The sequence below is a fragment of the Trichomycterus rosablanca genome, chromosome 3, assembly GCF_030014385.1.
Source record: "Trichomycterus rosablanca isolate fTriRos1 chromosome 3, fTriRos1.hap1, whole genome shotgun sequence".
NCBI classification, from domain to species: domain Eukaryota; kingdom Metazoa; phylum Chordata; class Actinopteri; order Siluriformes; family Trichomycteridae; genus Trichomycterus; species Trichomycterus rosablanca.
The window spans coordinates 23,230,528-23,246,800 of record NC_085990.1 but is presented as its reverse complement, the minus strand read 5'-3'; the positions used below and the strand labels follow the sequence as shown (position 1 = coordinate 23,246,800).

General features: G+C 39.4%; 1 protein-coding gene across 4 annotated transcripts in view; it reads right to left on the bottom strand.

The window, feature by feature from the left end:
• The window catches only part of mapre2 (microtubule-associated protein, RP/EB family, member 2), a 65,232-nt gene that overhangs the window by 7,745 nt on the left and 41,214 nt on the right, over nucleotides 1-16,273 (bottom strand). For all 4 annotated transcript variants that reach the window (XM_062991084.1, XM_062991083.1, XM_062991085.1 and 1 more), the window contains one exon: nucleotides 1,250-1,377. In XM_062991084.1, coding sequence (XP_062847154.1) covers nucleotides 1,250-1,370 — 121 coding nt within the window. In that variant the 5' untranslated portion in view covers nucleotides 1,371-1,377. The remainder of the gene's footprint in view (nucleotides 1-1,249; nucleotides 1,378-16,273) is intronic.

Sequence of the window (16,273 nt, the reverse complement as noted above, 5' to 3'; positions counted from 1 at the left end):
TGAAATCCTTTTACTGTGCACTATTCCTCTCCCCATTATTCTTGACAATACTGTCAGTCCCTGCTACTGAAAAAGCCTCCACAATGCATGATGCTACATGGCTTATTAGATTTATGCAACATTTGCTACTTTAGTGTCATCACACCTATATTTTGCTGGACAGTTATTAAAATAATGTTTTGTTTTTTCCTTCTTTCAATAGTAACAGTGGATATGGCTGAACCCTAAACACTGTTAGTGGCTGGTTAGCAATGCAGGATAGATACTTATGTCTACCAAACATAAGAACTGTGATATAAGACAAATCTTACCAAGTAAAGTAGCTGTTTAATTTTGTTTCTTAATGTTTAGTGTTAAACTACATTGAGCTGTACTGTACTGAACAACAACAGTTCACACAGGCAGGTCACCTATAGGGCCTTGTAAGCTGTGTCTTAGTTAATCTGGTGGAATGTTAGAGCTATATTTTAATAAGATGTTCAGTAAACACTGCCCATTTCCAAGCTATTTAAAAACAAACATTTTTGTGCATTTTGCACAACAGTAGTTCAGTTTTAAAACAAAAAATATTATCTAAGTAATAATAGTGTAGGCTAGTTTAGTGCCTGTGTAGAAATCAGTGTTTTTAGTTAATGAAAATAAGAAATTTCTTGGCATGGCTAATATATTTACATATTTAATATATTTGTGGCCCTGTGAATATATATTAAACACTCAGTGCTTGGGTGGCACAATGGAAAAAAAGGTAGAACACCAGTGATAGGACCCCAAGCACCTACACAGACACATGACTTTGTGTCTGTACGGAAAGGAATTGGCTGAAATGAAAATGGATTCCTCGTCGCAGGGGCAATTACAACCTCTGCTGATCAGTCAAGGCGTTTGAATGGGGGCAGCTGATCACAGATAGCAGTGCATGGCTCTCGGCATAATACTGCACCCAGAGGGGAAAAAAAGGATTATTGGCTGCCTCCAGACAGTGCTTTCTCCATAACTACGGTCCTCAGTGTAAACATTAATGTAAGTCAATTAAGATGGATTATTGTAATATTAAGCATTTTTATTAAATATTGCACTGGTCCTTATTGTGCAGCCCTACTACTTACTAATTATGTAATTAACTTTTAATCCAAAAATCGAAATCTACCCAAGGCTGATATGTATGACAATACATGTAGAATGTACTGTATATTGACCAGAGAGCATCAATGTATACCATTTGCATGCCATAACTGTGTGTAAAGCCTACCTGAAGATAGCTGCTCCACTTTTGTGTAGTTTAGGCTAAGCAGGTCATTTACCCAGGCAGTAATGTCATGTCTGCTCATAGTCTCCTGGGTAATTGAGGTAGAATAAACGTTAACCGCCATGCCCCAGCTGTAAACAAAACAGAAAATACAGATTTACAACTACAAATTGTTTTTGTAGTTTGCAGCTTAAAATGATCATTTTCAAAATGTATGTTACATGTTTACAAACAATGAATAATAACTACCAACCGTGTTTTTTTTTTACATTTGAGCAGTAACAGTTGTATTACAAAATGTGCTTTACACATTTACAAATAGTGACAGTATAGCACAGACAGTGGATTTAGAAGGGATTAAATTTTAAATAGATATAATTGCATTTTTAACAATCAACCTACATGCAATCACCCATAAGTAAATGTTCTTAGTTTTTTCAAAACTGAAAATAATCAAAACTGAAAGCTCATATATATATATATATATATATATATATATATATATATATATATACTGTATATATATATATGTGTGTATATATATATATATATATATATATATATATACACATACATATATATATATATATATATATATATACACAGTGTATCACAAAAGTGAGTACACCCCTCACATTTCTGCAAATATTTCATTATATCTTTTCGTGGGACAACACTATAGACATGAAACTTGGATATAACTTAGAGTAGTCAGTGTACAACTTGTATAGCAGTGTAGATTTACTGTCTTCTGAAAATAACTCAACACACAGCCATTAATGTCTAAATGGCTGGCAACATAAGTGAGTACACCCCACAGTGAACATGTCCAAATTGTGCCCAAAGTGTCAATATTTTGTGTGACCACCATTATTATCCAGCACTGCCTTAACCCTCTTGGGCATGGAATTCACCAGAGCTGCACAGGTTGCTACTGGAATCCTCTTCCACTCCTCCATGATGACATCACGGAGCTGGTGGATGTTAGACACCTTGAACTCCTCCACCTTCCACTTGAGGATGCGCCACAGGTGCTCAATTGGGTTTAGTCCATCACCTTTACCTTCAGCTTCCTCAGCAAGGCAGTTGTCATCTTGGAGGTTGTGTTTGGGGTCGTTATCGTGTTGGAAAACTGCCATGAGGCCCAGTTTTCGAAGGGAGGGGATCATGCTCTGTTTCAGAATGTCACAGTACATGTTGGAATTCATGTTTCCCTCAATGAACTGCAGCTCCCCAGTGCCAGCAACACTCATGCAGCCCAAGACCATGATGCTACCACCACCATGCTTGACTGTAGGCAAGATACAGTTGTCTTGGTACTTCTCACCAGGGCGCCGCCACACATGCTGGACACCATCTGAGCCAAACAAGTTTATCTTGGTCTCGTCAGACCACAGGGCATTTCAGTAATCCATGTTCTTGGACTGCTTGTCTTCAGCAAACTGTTTGCTGGCTTTCTTGTGCGTCAGCTTCCTTCTGGGATGACGACCATGCAGTTGATGCAGTGTGCGGCGTATGGTCTGAGCACTGACAGGCTGACCTCCCACGTCTTCAACCTCTGCAGCGATGCTGGCAGCACTCATGTGTCTATTTTTTAAAGCCAACCTCTGGATATGACGCCGAACACATGGACTCAACTTCTTTGGTCGACCCTGGCGAAGCCTGTTCCGAGTGGAACCTGTCCTGGAAAACCGCTGTATGACCTTGGCCAGCATGCTGTAGCTCAGTTTCAGGGTGTTAGCAATCTTCTTATAGCCCAGGCCATCTTTGTGGAGAGCAACAATTCTATTTCTCACATCCTCAGAGAGTTCTTTGCCATGAGGTGCCATGTTGAATATCCAGTGGCCAGTATGAGAGAATTGTACCCAAAACACCAAATTTAACAGCCCTGCTCCCCATTTACACCTGGGACCTTGACACATGACACCAGGGAGGGACAACGACACATTTGGGCACAATTTGGACATGTTCACTGTGGGGTGTACTCACTTATGTTGCCAGCTATTTAGACATTAATGGCTGTGTGTTGAGTTATTTTCAGAAGACAGTAAATCTACACTGCTATACAAGCTGTACACTGACTACTCTAAGTTATATCCAAGTTTCATGTCTATAGTGTTGTCCCATGAAAAGATATAATGAAATATTTGCAGAAATGTGAGGGGTGTACTCACTTTTGTGATACACTGTATATATATATATATATATATATATATATATATATTAGGGCTGTCGAAGTTAACGCGATAATAACGCATTAACGCGATTTCAATTTATTGCGATTAAAAATAATAGTGCCGTTAACGCAAATTCTAGTTAATGTTGAGACTTGACTGGTAGAACTACAACGCTCGGTTACATTATGTTAACATTATGTTAAAACAAACGTTTTAATGTCGGACTTGCCATTGTTTTTCATTTGCGGTTTGTTAACATAATGTAACCGAGCGTTGTAGTGATGCACTTATAAAGAAATAAATACACGCTATATTCACAAGTTGTCGGGAGCAGAACACTTTTATTAACTTATTCTGTTAAGGTACCAAATACCGGAAAGCTGAGTCAAGCACGTTAGTCCATGCACTATGGAAGCCCCAAAGGGTCAAAACACACTCACTTCGTGTAGAAACGGCCATCAAACCATTGTCACAATACAACCACAGAAAAGTCTGTTACAATAACTACGCCTTATCCCACCTAAAGCACCGCTGATCTACAATGTTTGCTGATGGAGAAATTCTAACCTACAATCTGACATTTACTGCCTAGTATGTGAGTGAATAAAACTCGCTTACAGTTTTCTCTTGTCCCAGCAGTTTTTAACATCAGTACATTTAGCATAAAATGTGTTCACCATTTTAATTGTAACATTTCACATAAAAATCCTTGTTTTCTATAACATTTACACAGATTTTTTTTTAATGCGATTAATCGCGATTAACTATATGAAATTCTGAGATTAATCGCGATTAAAAATTGTAATCGTTTGACAGCCCTAATATATATATATATATATACACTTGAGGACAAAATTATTAGCCCCCCTATGAAAAATTCATTGTTTTAAATGTATTTCCCAAGTACTGGTAAATAGAGCAAATAACTTTTAACACAGCTTTTTCAAACATCCCAGTTTTATTTTGAATGATTACATAATTTTACTTTGCCCACAGAAATGAAATTATTTCACAAAATCAAAAACTAAAAAGCTAAATTTATTAGCCTCCCTGATGCTAATAGTCAATTGTGTATCCTTTTTGCTGGATAACAGCCTGCAGTCGTTTGCTGTAGTTTTTAACAAGTCTCTGACACATCTCCTGAGGAATCCCAGCCCATTCTTCTTTGGCAAATCTCTCAAGCTCCTCCAGATTTGACGGCCTTCTGGCATGAATCTTCTTCTTCAGTTCACCCCACAGATTTTCAATGGGATTCAAGTCAGGGCTTTGTGCAGGCCAGTCAATAACATTCACTTTGGTCTTCTGAAGGTAGTTCTTCACCAGGCGCGATGTATGTTTTGGGTCGTTGTCATGTTGGAAGAGAAAGCGACGACCCAGACCAAGTTTTGCTGCTGACTGCTTAAGGTTTTCTTTCAAAATCTTCATATATCCTTCTTTCCTCATGATTCCTTCCACCTTGACAAGATTCCCAGGTCCAGATGCACTGAAGCATCCCCACAGCATAATACTCCCACCACTGTGTTTCACTGTGGGGACGGTGTTCTTTGGGTGATAAGCTTCCCCCTTTTTCCTCCAAATATAAGCAATGTCTCTATGGCCAAAGAGCTCTACTTTTGTCTCATCTGACCAAAGGACATGCTTCCAGTATGCATAATCTTTCTCCAGGTTGTCCTTAGCGTACTTCAGTCTGGCTTGAAGGTGTCTTTTCTGCAGGAGTGGAGTTTTTCTTGGTCTGCAACCTCACAATTCATTCCTGTGCAGGGCTCTAGTGATTGTCTTTTTTGAGACAATAATTCCTGACTTGGCCAAGTCATTCACTAGTGTCTTGGCAGTTGTTCTGGGGTCTTTAGACACATCTCTCACTAGTTTCCTTTCCAGGGTCTTTGATATCTTGCGCTTCCTACCTCTGCCAGGCTTGTTCTGTATTGTGTGGCTCTCTTTGAATTTTTTAATAATACTTCTCACTCCAGTTCTTGACACTTGGAAACGCTGTGATAACTTTGTATATCCTTCTCCTGCTTTGTAAGCATCAATGATTCTTTTTCTCAAGTCTAAACTGATTTCTTTAGTTTTTGGCATGATGCTTTCTCAAGTGACAGCTCAAATGCTTACTGAAGCTTTTATACTGTGTGTAAATTGGGAGATAATCCTCAGCTGTGACTTGATTTAATGAGCTTTCATCATTACAAAGTTAAAGCACACCATTGCACAACAGTGGTTTGTGCTATGGCTCAATAAAAAGTCAGTTCTTAAGGGGGCTAATAATATTGACCCCGGTGATTTTTGTTTCTTTTGAAATAGTTCTGTTATAGTAAGCAAATAAAAATAATTTATGCTTTCTAAAGAAACCTAGTATGTTTAGAAATGCTATATTGAAAAATCCTTGCTCTGTTATAAAAGGACTTTGGGAAATTTTGAAATAACTTTAAATTTCATAGGGGGGCTAATAATTTTGTCCTCAAGTGTATATATATATATATATATATATATATATATATATATATATATATATATATATATATATAAATAAAGGTGACATAAAGCAACATTAACATGCGACTTAAGCTACGTGGGTTAAAGAAAAATTGCCGTTAAGAATAAAATTTTACCCATTTTTCGGACAGTGCCCTTGTGCACAAAACAATGTCCATAAATTATTGGTTTGATGAGTTGTGAAAGAACTCTAGTGGCCTATCCACAACCCAACTAAAAACCCTTGGGATGGATTGGAAAGTCAGCAGTGAGCAAGGTCTGCTTAAACAACATCAGTGACTGTTCTCACAAATGGGCTTTTGAGTGAACACAAATTCCTAAAGACACTAAAATATTATGGAAATCTTTCCCAGAAGAGTGGAGGCGGTTATAGCTGCAAAGTGGGGATTCAACTCCACATACATTTTCATGGTTTAGGAAAAGGATGTCCGACAAGCTTATGCTCAAGTGTCCACATTATGTTGGCCATATAGAGTACATGCAACAACTTTTATTAATTTACTGTAAAGAAAGTTTTATATTGATTAGGATTTTAATGTCAGGTTTTACACATTTTGGTTACATTCATGACAGAATAGGTAGTTACTCATTACACAAGATTCATCAGTTTATAAGTTTAATGTCAAACACAATCATTGACAATTTTGTATCTCCAATTCACCTTACCTGCATGTCTTTGGACTGTGGGAGAAAACCGGAGCTCCCGGAGGAAAACCACGCAAACGTAAGGAGAACATGCCAACCACACCGAAAGGTCCCAGACCATTTCCAGAAAGGTTTATAACGTCATTTAACTGTTTACTATTGACCTCTTAGTTCTTTGTTGGTAATTATTAAATACTAAAAGTTGTGACTTTGCTTAGCTCATATAAAGTTACTTCTCTGGACAGATTTTTGTTTTGGCATGTTGTTTTTTTTCTTTTTGCCTTCTACCCATCTTCCAATTCGAATGATGTTGGTTCACCAATCTGCATTAGACACAAGGCATAAAACGCTGCTGCTGACAGCTAATGGTCGCTGACTGCTCAGTCCTTTTTAGCATTGTCTATATACAGTATGTACATATTCTGTTTTGTGTTTTTGTTTTACGTTGCTGATTACATCTTCATTTTGTACAGCGATGTATTATGTATAGATGGCTTGTAAGAAGTCAAGCATTGATTATCACTTGTACACATCCTTAACACGCCAAATTAAGTTACTGTAATTTTTGGTAAATTATTTATTCTTTTTTTTCCCCCAACTTTATTTATTAAATTTTTTGAATCAAAGACAACATACAAATGTCCTACAGGTATTCATAACAAATACATAAGCAATAACATATTAAGCACTACGCAAGACATATACATATACATACATACATATATATACATACATACAGTGTATCACAAAAGTGAGTACACCCCTCACATTTCTGCAGATATTGAAGTATATCTTTTCATGGGACAACACTGACAAAATGACACTTTGACACAATGAAAAGTAGTCTGTGTGCAGCTTATATAACAGTGTAAATTTATTCTTCCCTCAAAATAACTCAATATACAGCCATTAATGTCTAAACCACCGGCAACAAAAGTGAGTACACCCCTAAGAGACTACACCCCTAAATGTCCAAATTAAGCACTGCTCGTAATTTTCCCTCCAAAATGTCATGTGACTCGCTAGTGTTACTAGGTCTCGGGTGTGCATAGGGAGCAGGAGTGTTCAATTTAGTAGTACAGCTCTCACACTCTCTCATACTGGTCACTGAAAGTTCCAACATGGCACCTCATGGCAAAGAACTCTCTGAGGATCTTAAAAGACGAATTGTTGCGCTACATGAAGATGGCCAAGGCTACAAGAAGATTGCCAACACCCTGAAACTGAGCTGCAGCACAGTGGCCAAGATCATCCAGCGTTTTAAAAGAGCAGGGTCCACTCAGAACAGACCTCGCGTTGGTCGTTTAAAGAAGCTGAGTGCACGTGCTCAGCGTCACATCCAACTGCTGTCTTTGAAAGATAGGCGCAGGAGTGCTGTCAGCATTGCTGCAGAGATTGAAAAGGTGGGGGGTCAGCCTGTCAGTGCTCAGACCATACGCCGCACACTACATCAAATTGGTCTGCATGGCTGTCACCCCAGAAGGAAGCCTCTTCTGAAGTCTCTACACAAGAAAGCCCGCAAACAGTTTGCTGAAGACATGTCAACAAAGGACATGGATTACTGGAACCATGTCCTATGGTCTGATGAGACCAAGATTAATTTGTTTGGTTCAGATGGTCTCAAGCATGTGTGGTGGCAATCAGGTGAGGAGTACAAAGATAAGTGTGTCATGCCTACAGTCAAGCATGGTGGTGGGAATGCCATGGTCTGGGGCTGCATGAGTGCAGCAGGTGTTGGGGAGTTACATTTCATTGAGGGACACATGAACTCCAATATGTACTGTGAAATACTGAAGCAGAGCATGATCCCCTCCCTCCGGAAACTGGGTCGCAGGGCAGTGTTCCAGCATGATAATGACCCCAAACACACCTCTAAGACGACCACTGCTTTATTGAAGAGGCTGAGGGTAAAGGTGATGGACTGGCCAAGCATGTCTCCAGACCTAAACCCAATAGAACATCTTTGGGGCATCCTCAAGCGGAAGGTGGAGGAGCGCAAAGTCTCGAATATCCGCCAGCTCCGTGATGTCGTCATGGAGGAATGGAAAAGCATTCCAGTGGCAACCTGTGAAGCTCTGGTAAACTCCATGCCCAGGAGAGTTAAGGCAGTTCTGGGAAATAATGGTGGCCACACAAAATATTGACACTTCAGGAACTTTCACTAAGGGGTGTACTCACTTTTGTTGCCGGTGGTTTAGACATTAATGGCTGTATATTGAGTTATTTTGAGGGAAGAATAAATTTACACTGTTATATAAGCTGCACACAGACTACTTTTCATTGTGTCAAAGTGTCATTTTGTCAGTGTTGTCCCATGAAAAGATATACTTAAATATCTGCAGAAATGTGAGGGGTGTACTCACTTTTGTGATACACTGTATATACATACACACATACACCTACTCATACACATACATACATACACATATACATACACACATACATATAATTAGAAAAAAATATATATATATAAAAAATAAAATAAAAAATAAAAAATAAAAAAATAATAATAATAATAAAAAACAATTAAAATTCTAAAAGAAAAGAAAGAAAACCCCTATTGGCCAGCCCACCACGCAAAACACATATACAACCACCAATACCCAGACAGAAACAGCAACATTCAGCGATAACCAGTAAACCAAGCGACCAACCAACAAGTAGGATTAATCTGGAGTGAGTGGAAGATCTGTCCCCCCCACAAATTGGAAAAATGGGGCCCATATCCTCTCAAATTTGTTTGAAAAGCCACTAAGCGTAAGTCTAATTTTCTCCAGCTTAAGACAGAGGAAAAACATCCCTGATCCAGTGAGTGTAGGAAGGAGGAGTTTTGGATTTCCAATTAATCACAATTAATCTCCTAGCTAATAGAGTAACAAATGCTATTACATTCTTTTTGGGTGTTGGGAGAGATTGTGACAGAGTAACCCCAAACAGCGCACACAAGGCATTTGGTTCGATCTCCTCTCCAGTTATCTTTGACAGGGTGCCAAAAATCTCCGTCCAGTAAGCAAAGAGGGAAGGGCAAAGCCAGAACATGTGTATAAGATTGGCAGGAGCCTGTTGACACCTATCACACAATGGAGATACATTTTCATAGAATTTAGACAACCGGACTTTGGTATAGTATGTGCGATGAACCAGCTTAAATTGGATAAGTCCATGCCTTGCACAAATGGAAGACTTATGTATACGTTGTAAAATCTCCTCCCAAACTGGCTCCGTTATCACTATCCCCAGGTCCTCTTCCCAGAGGGATTTAATGGTATTTAACGACTCTGACCGTAAGGCATAGATTTGATTATAAATTTTGGAAATTAGCCCCTTAAGAGTTGTACTTAGTGTGAGGAGACCATCTACTGTTGAGTCTCCAGGTGAGTTGGGGAATGTGGGGAACGTATTGTTAACAAAGCTACGAACCTGTAGATATCTGAAAAAGTGATGTCTGGGTATAGAAAATCTATCTGAAAGTTGCTGAAACGAAGCAAAGACATTATCAAAATACAAGTCTTTAAAGGAGTTTATACCAAGGTTCGCCCACCTGGAAAAGGCACCATCCACCAGGGAGGGAGGAAAAAAGTGATTAGCAGCCAGAGGAGCATAAATTGAGAATGATTGCAAGCCAAAGTAACTTTTAACTTGGGTCCAAATCTTGAGAGAAGTTTTGACAATTAAATTTTTTTGTATAAAGTGAAGTGGAAGAATGAATAGGAGAATAGACCAGTGCTTTCAAGGATACCGGTTTAACAGAGTTTGATTCTATAGCCAGCCAGGCAGGAGGGGGTCCAAAGTTTTCATGAAAAAGCCAGTATTTGCAAATTCTAATGTTAGCCGCCCAGTGGTAAAATCTGAAATTTGGTAGTCCTAGTCCACCAAGAGGTCTAGGTCTTTGCAGGTACTGTTTACGCAACCTGGGAATTTTCTTATTCCAAATAAATTCAGTAATTAGGCTATCCACCTTACGAAAGAAGGTCTGAGGAAGGGGATATGGAATGCATTGAAAAAGATAGGAGAACCGAGGAAGAATGTTCATCTTAACTGAGTTGACTCGAGCAGCCAGAGATAAATTGAGTGTAGACCAACGTTCACAGTCCTCCCGAATACGGGTCAACAAAGGGGCAAAATTGGCTGTATAAAGATCACCAAATTTACGTGTAACATGGACGCCCAGATAAGTAAAGCTATTTTGAGCTATTCTAAAGGGAAAAGTATGTAAAGTAAAGGTTTATTAATAGGGAATATTTCACTTTTATTTAAGTTTAATTTATATCCTGAAATTGATCCAAAAGACTGAAGAGTATCCAGAGCAGCAGGAATGGATATAGGCAAATTGGAAACGTATAAAAGGAGGTCATCTGCATAGAGTGAAACCCTCAGTTCTACATTATTTCTAAGTATGCCAGTAATATTAGAATTTAGTCTGAGGGCTATGGATAGGGGTTCAATGCTAATTGCAAAAAGCAGGGGGCACCCCTGTCTCGTGGATCGGTGAAGGCGAAAATATTCAGACTGAACACTATTCGTCCTAACTGAGGCTTGCGGAGAGGAATAGAGAAGTTTTATCCAATTGATAAAACCATTCCCAAAGCCAAATCTCTCCAATGCATGAAAAAGGTAGTCCCACTCCACTCTATCAAATGCTTTCTCTGCATCCAGAGAAATCAGGGCTTCATGGGTGTTAGAGGAGGGGATGTTGTATATTGTGTTAAACAAGCATCTAAGGTTGGAAAATGAATGCCTGTTTTGTATAAACCCTGTCTGGTCTGTAGAAATTATAGTTGGGAGAACAGACTCAATACGCTGGGCCAACAATTTTGACAGTATTTTAAAATCAACATTCAGCAAGCTTATTGGACGGTAAGAGGAGCAAGCCAAAGGGTCTTTACCCTTCTTTAACAAGAGGGAGATAGAAGCCTGAGAGAGAGTTTGGGGAAGGTGTCCAAGTTCTAGAGATTCATTGAACATGTCAAATAATAGGGGGGCTAGTTTATCCCAAAACTTTTTGTAGAACTCAGATGGGTAACCATCTGGCCCAGGACATTTCCCACTTTGCAACGAAAATGCAGCAGTTTTAAGTTCTGATAAAGTGATTGGTTTCTCTAATTCCGCAGCAACAGACAGGTCGATAGTGGGAATATCCAATTTATCAAAGAATTTATTGCGATCAGATGGATTGGTAGTTTGATCAGATAAATAAAGAGATGCATAAAAATCTCTAAATGCTTTATTAATTTCCAGAGGGTCAACAGTATTACCTGAGCTAGTTTGAATTTGGGAAATTTGATGAGAAGATGAACTTTGGAGTAGCTGATGTGCTAATAGTTTGCTAGCCTTATCACCATGTTCATACAATTGAGATTTTGTTTGGAGCAACAGTTCAGTGGTGCGATGAGTCATAAGGACGTCAAACTCAGCTTGTAAGGCTAGACGCTCCTTGTATATTGACAGGGATCGGGATGATGCATATGCATCATCTAGTTGAGAGATACGCCGCATTAACTTGTCCAATTGGTCCTCTCTAGATTTTCTATCATGACGCGTGTATGACATGATCATCCCCCTAATATATGCCTTTAAAGTTTCCCATAATAATGAAGCGGAAACCCCCGGTGTTTTGTTCAGACTCAAAAAGAGGTCGATTTGGTGGGACACAAAGATAACAAAGTCCTCATTTAACAGTTGGCTGGAATTAAGACGCCATGGGGCACGAGTATTGACCACATTTTTACAATGAACATTTAAAGAAATTGGGGCGTGGTCAGAGATGACAATAGCATCATATTTACAAGCTGACACACGTGGGAGTAATCTATTGTCAATCAGAAAGTAATCAATGCGGGTAAAAGTATGGTGGACTTGGGGGAAAAAAAAAGAGTATTCCCTTTTGGAAGGATTCAAAAAACGCCATACATCTGAAACGGCAAGATCTTGCATAAAAGAGTGAATTACTTTTGCTGATTTTGAAACTGCTCGAGTATCTAAAGAAGAGCGATCTAAGTGAGGGTCAAGCCAACAATTGAAATCCCCTCCCATTAGCAAATAGTGTGCAGACAAATCAGGAAGTGTTGAAAGAAAACGTTTAAAAAAGGCATCATCATCCCAGTTAGGAGCATACACATTAGCCAAGACCACCCGAGTGTTATACATCTCGCCAGTGACTATAATGAATCTACCCTTGGGATCAGATATTACCTTTGGCTGCAAAAAGGAGACCGACTTATGCAACAGGATAGCTACTCCTCTCGCTCTGCCCAGAGAAGGAGAGCGAAAGATCTGACCAACCCATCCCCTCTTCAATTTTAGATGGTCTGCCGCTCTAAGATGGGTTTCCTGTAGAAAGATGACGTGAGCTCCCAGATGACGAAGATAATTCAACACCCTGTCACGTTTTGTTGGATTATTAAGCCCCCTACAGTTAAAGCTAATAAATTTAATATCACCCCCTGTGGTTGGTGCTATGAGGCTAGGTTGAGTCATGACTAGATCTTATGGACCTTGAATGTCCTCTGCATGAATAGCTGACCAAAGGGAAAAAGTAAAAAGAAAAGAAAAGAAGGAAAAAACAACAAACAAACAACAACAACAAAAATACACACCACATTATATACCCCCCCTCCCACCTCTCAATTACACAATGAACCATAACGCCTCTACGTTGCTTAACCAAACAACTAGCTCTACCAACTCGGCGTTCCAATGAAACGTGACATATGTATTTAATAAACAATGCACCTAAAAATACCTGCACACAGAAAAGGGACCAAAGTTGTAAAATGATATAAAACATACGTCAATAATCAGTTCGAATAATCAACGTGAACTTGCGACGGTGATCAGACCGTCTGCTGAAAAAAAAAAAAAAAAGGGACCAATATGGTCTTTGATAGCAGTGCCACTCAAAACACAGCCGCCTACACGACCCTAAAGCAATATCCAAAAAGAAGAAAAACTACTTATTTAGGTTCTGTTCCACAAAGTCCAGTGCCAATGTCGGGTCCTCGAATTTACGAATTTGTCCATCAGGCCAAGTGATGCGTAAGGTTGCGGGGAACATAAGTCCAAATTTAACGTTCGCGCAAGAATGAAGCACCTTTTTCACTTTACCAAAAGCTGCCCGTTTCTTAGCCACTGCCGGGGAAAAGTCCGGGAAAATGGAAATCCTCTTACCCATATAGGAGAGCGGAGATTTTTCAGCAGCTTTGCGCAGGATTTGGTTCCGAACTTGGAACTGGTTAACTCGAATAACAAGTGGCCGTGGACGTTCTCCATCTTTAGAGTGCGGTGAGCCCGGTCCAACACAGGCACCTCGTCAAACTCAAATAGATTTTGAAGAAACTGGGCCATGAATTCGGTGGGGCGAGGACCCTCTATGCCCTCGGGCAAGCCAACCAGACGGACATTATTCCACCTCGAGCGTCCTTCTAAGTCATCACATTTCTTAGAGAGGGAATCGACCAGTGTAGTTAGTGTGGTAACCTGCGTTTGGAGATTGGTTAGTTTGCCATCGTGGTCAGTAGCCGAGCGTTCTAGGTCAGCGATGGTTTCGGCATGCGATGCAATCTTATTTTCGAACGATGTCAGGGCTGCAGCTATCTCTCTCTTTACAGCTGTCGAGATGGTATCTTCAAATTTACTAATAATGTCCGCACGCATTTCGTCCATCATTTGCTTCAAGCTAGACAACAAAGTTTCATTAGCGTCCGGCGGCTGTTTAAGTTCAGGCTCAGGTGAAAGCCTCGGTTTAGCGCGGCCTACTTTAGCCACCTCGGATTTACCTCGGCCCGCCATTGCAATGAGTTCAAAATTAAAATAAATTAAACGGAATTAATCACTCGCAGTTCAGACGTCCACCATCGACAAAAAAAAGTATATTTAGTGCAAGTAAAGTATTTAAAACTATCACATTTCGAAGGAGCTACTGTAGACACGTCTTACATGTTCCTCTCCCAACAGCGCCCCCGTAAATTATTTATTCTGATTAGGTTTGGCTGGTTTATATCATCATATGTGGACAGTTAAATATGCAATATATATATATATATATATATATATATATATATATATATATACACAGTTAAAATGTTTAAATCTGCTATTGCTCCTTCATGTGAAAAACTGGATCAACGCAGGAAAGTCAGTTTGTTCCTTGATGCTGATTTCTTTTATATCACTTTGAATTAGTACAATGGCTGAAATTAAGAATCCCTTGGAACTTCAACAACAACATAATCATGCACTGGAAATCACAATCAACAAATCCGGCTTGTTCCTCAGTCTTGTGAGTCTGAAGTTGAGGCATACTATATTGCTCTTTTAACATGTTGCAGTTTTATTGCACTGGTCAAAAGAGGTTTGGTCTCTGTTACTACAATTTAAATTACTAGCAAGAGAATTAAAATTATTTTCTGCATTACCAATTAAAAATAGTATATAAAATGGTGCCAGAATCAAACCGGCAAAATGTTTGATCATTAACAAAATCAGCAAACCAAAACCATGTAGAATTTGCCAGGAAAAAAGCTCACGATTTCAAAAACAGTGTATAGCTACAAAAACAGGCACAAGTTACATGAAATAATTTTTTGTAGTTTGCCATAAAGACTTATTTGAAGCAGACTTCTTCTGAGAATTGAGATCTGTCAGTGATTCTCCAAGTGCAAGACAGATTCCCATATAAACCAGTCCTGCAGAGGTGAATACGTGTGGACGGTGTGGACGGTCTGCACACGTCGGAGGGGGGTGTGACGGTTGCAACCCTCCTTGGTCAGTAGCAATAATAATAATACAAAAAAGATCATTTAATCTGTTGAGTTAAACAAACATCCAAATCCAGAAATCTGCTTCTTTAGGGAAAAACGCCTTTAAGCCTTACAGCTTAAATAAGCCTTGACTGAATAAACCTGAATGCCGTGATGCTGCTGTTTAACAAAATGATTGAGAAAACCTTGGAGTGTCCCTTTCTTAATGTTTGATACGTTGTCACTAATCATGTATTCAGAAATATTTCAAGATGCTCACGTCCTAATTCAATTAAAACCTGAGCTTCTAGATAAAGGACTGCTCATTAGCATACATGCGACTATTAATGGTAAGTGATTAAAGGGCATTCAAGTATGCCATAACGAGTAACAGCGGCGCCGACTCAGTTGCAGCATTTTTATTCCCCACCTGTATTCCAAAAGATTCAACCTTCTGCTGCAAGATTGGCTGATAAGTCCTACTTCTTCAATTTCATGAAAAAAGAAGCCAATGGTACTACAAAAAGCTGGATCAAGCGCGGCTCTAAAACCGGAAGCTGGATTTGTCGTAATATGGGTGGTAAAAAAAAAAAAGCATTGGCTATTCTCCTGGCAGAAGCTGTCTGCCGCTGTAGTTAGCTAGCTATCATCAGTCTTGCTACATCGGAGACAAAACATACTTTAATAGCAGTGATCAATAGTCCGTGGCTGCAAAGTGGTCATTCATAAGGTTGCAATGTTGGTATGGAAATGACGCTCTCAACGTCAATTTACATAACGCAAACGCTAAACCGAGAGATCCGTTATCCGCTAGTCTGAATTGTAACCCAGGCTGTCAATGATACAACATTACAATCAGGCTGAGTGTAGTGTGTGGCTGTATTCGAGCTGCATGGAAGGTTTAACGACGATGCCGAATCGGAAGGCATGTCCTTTACGTACGCAGTATGTCTTCAAAATGAAAGTCTGCGCTT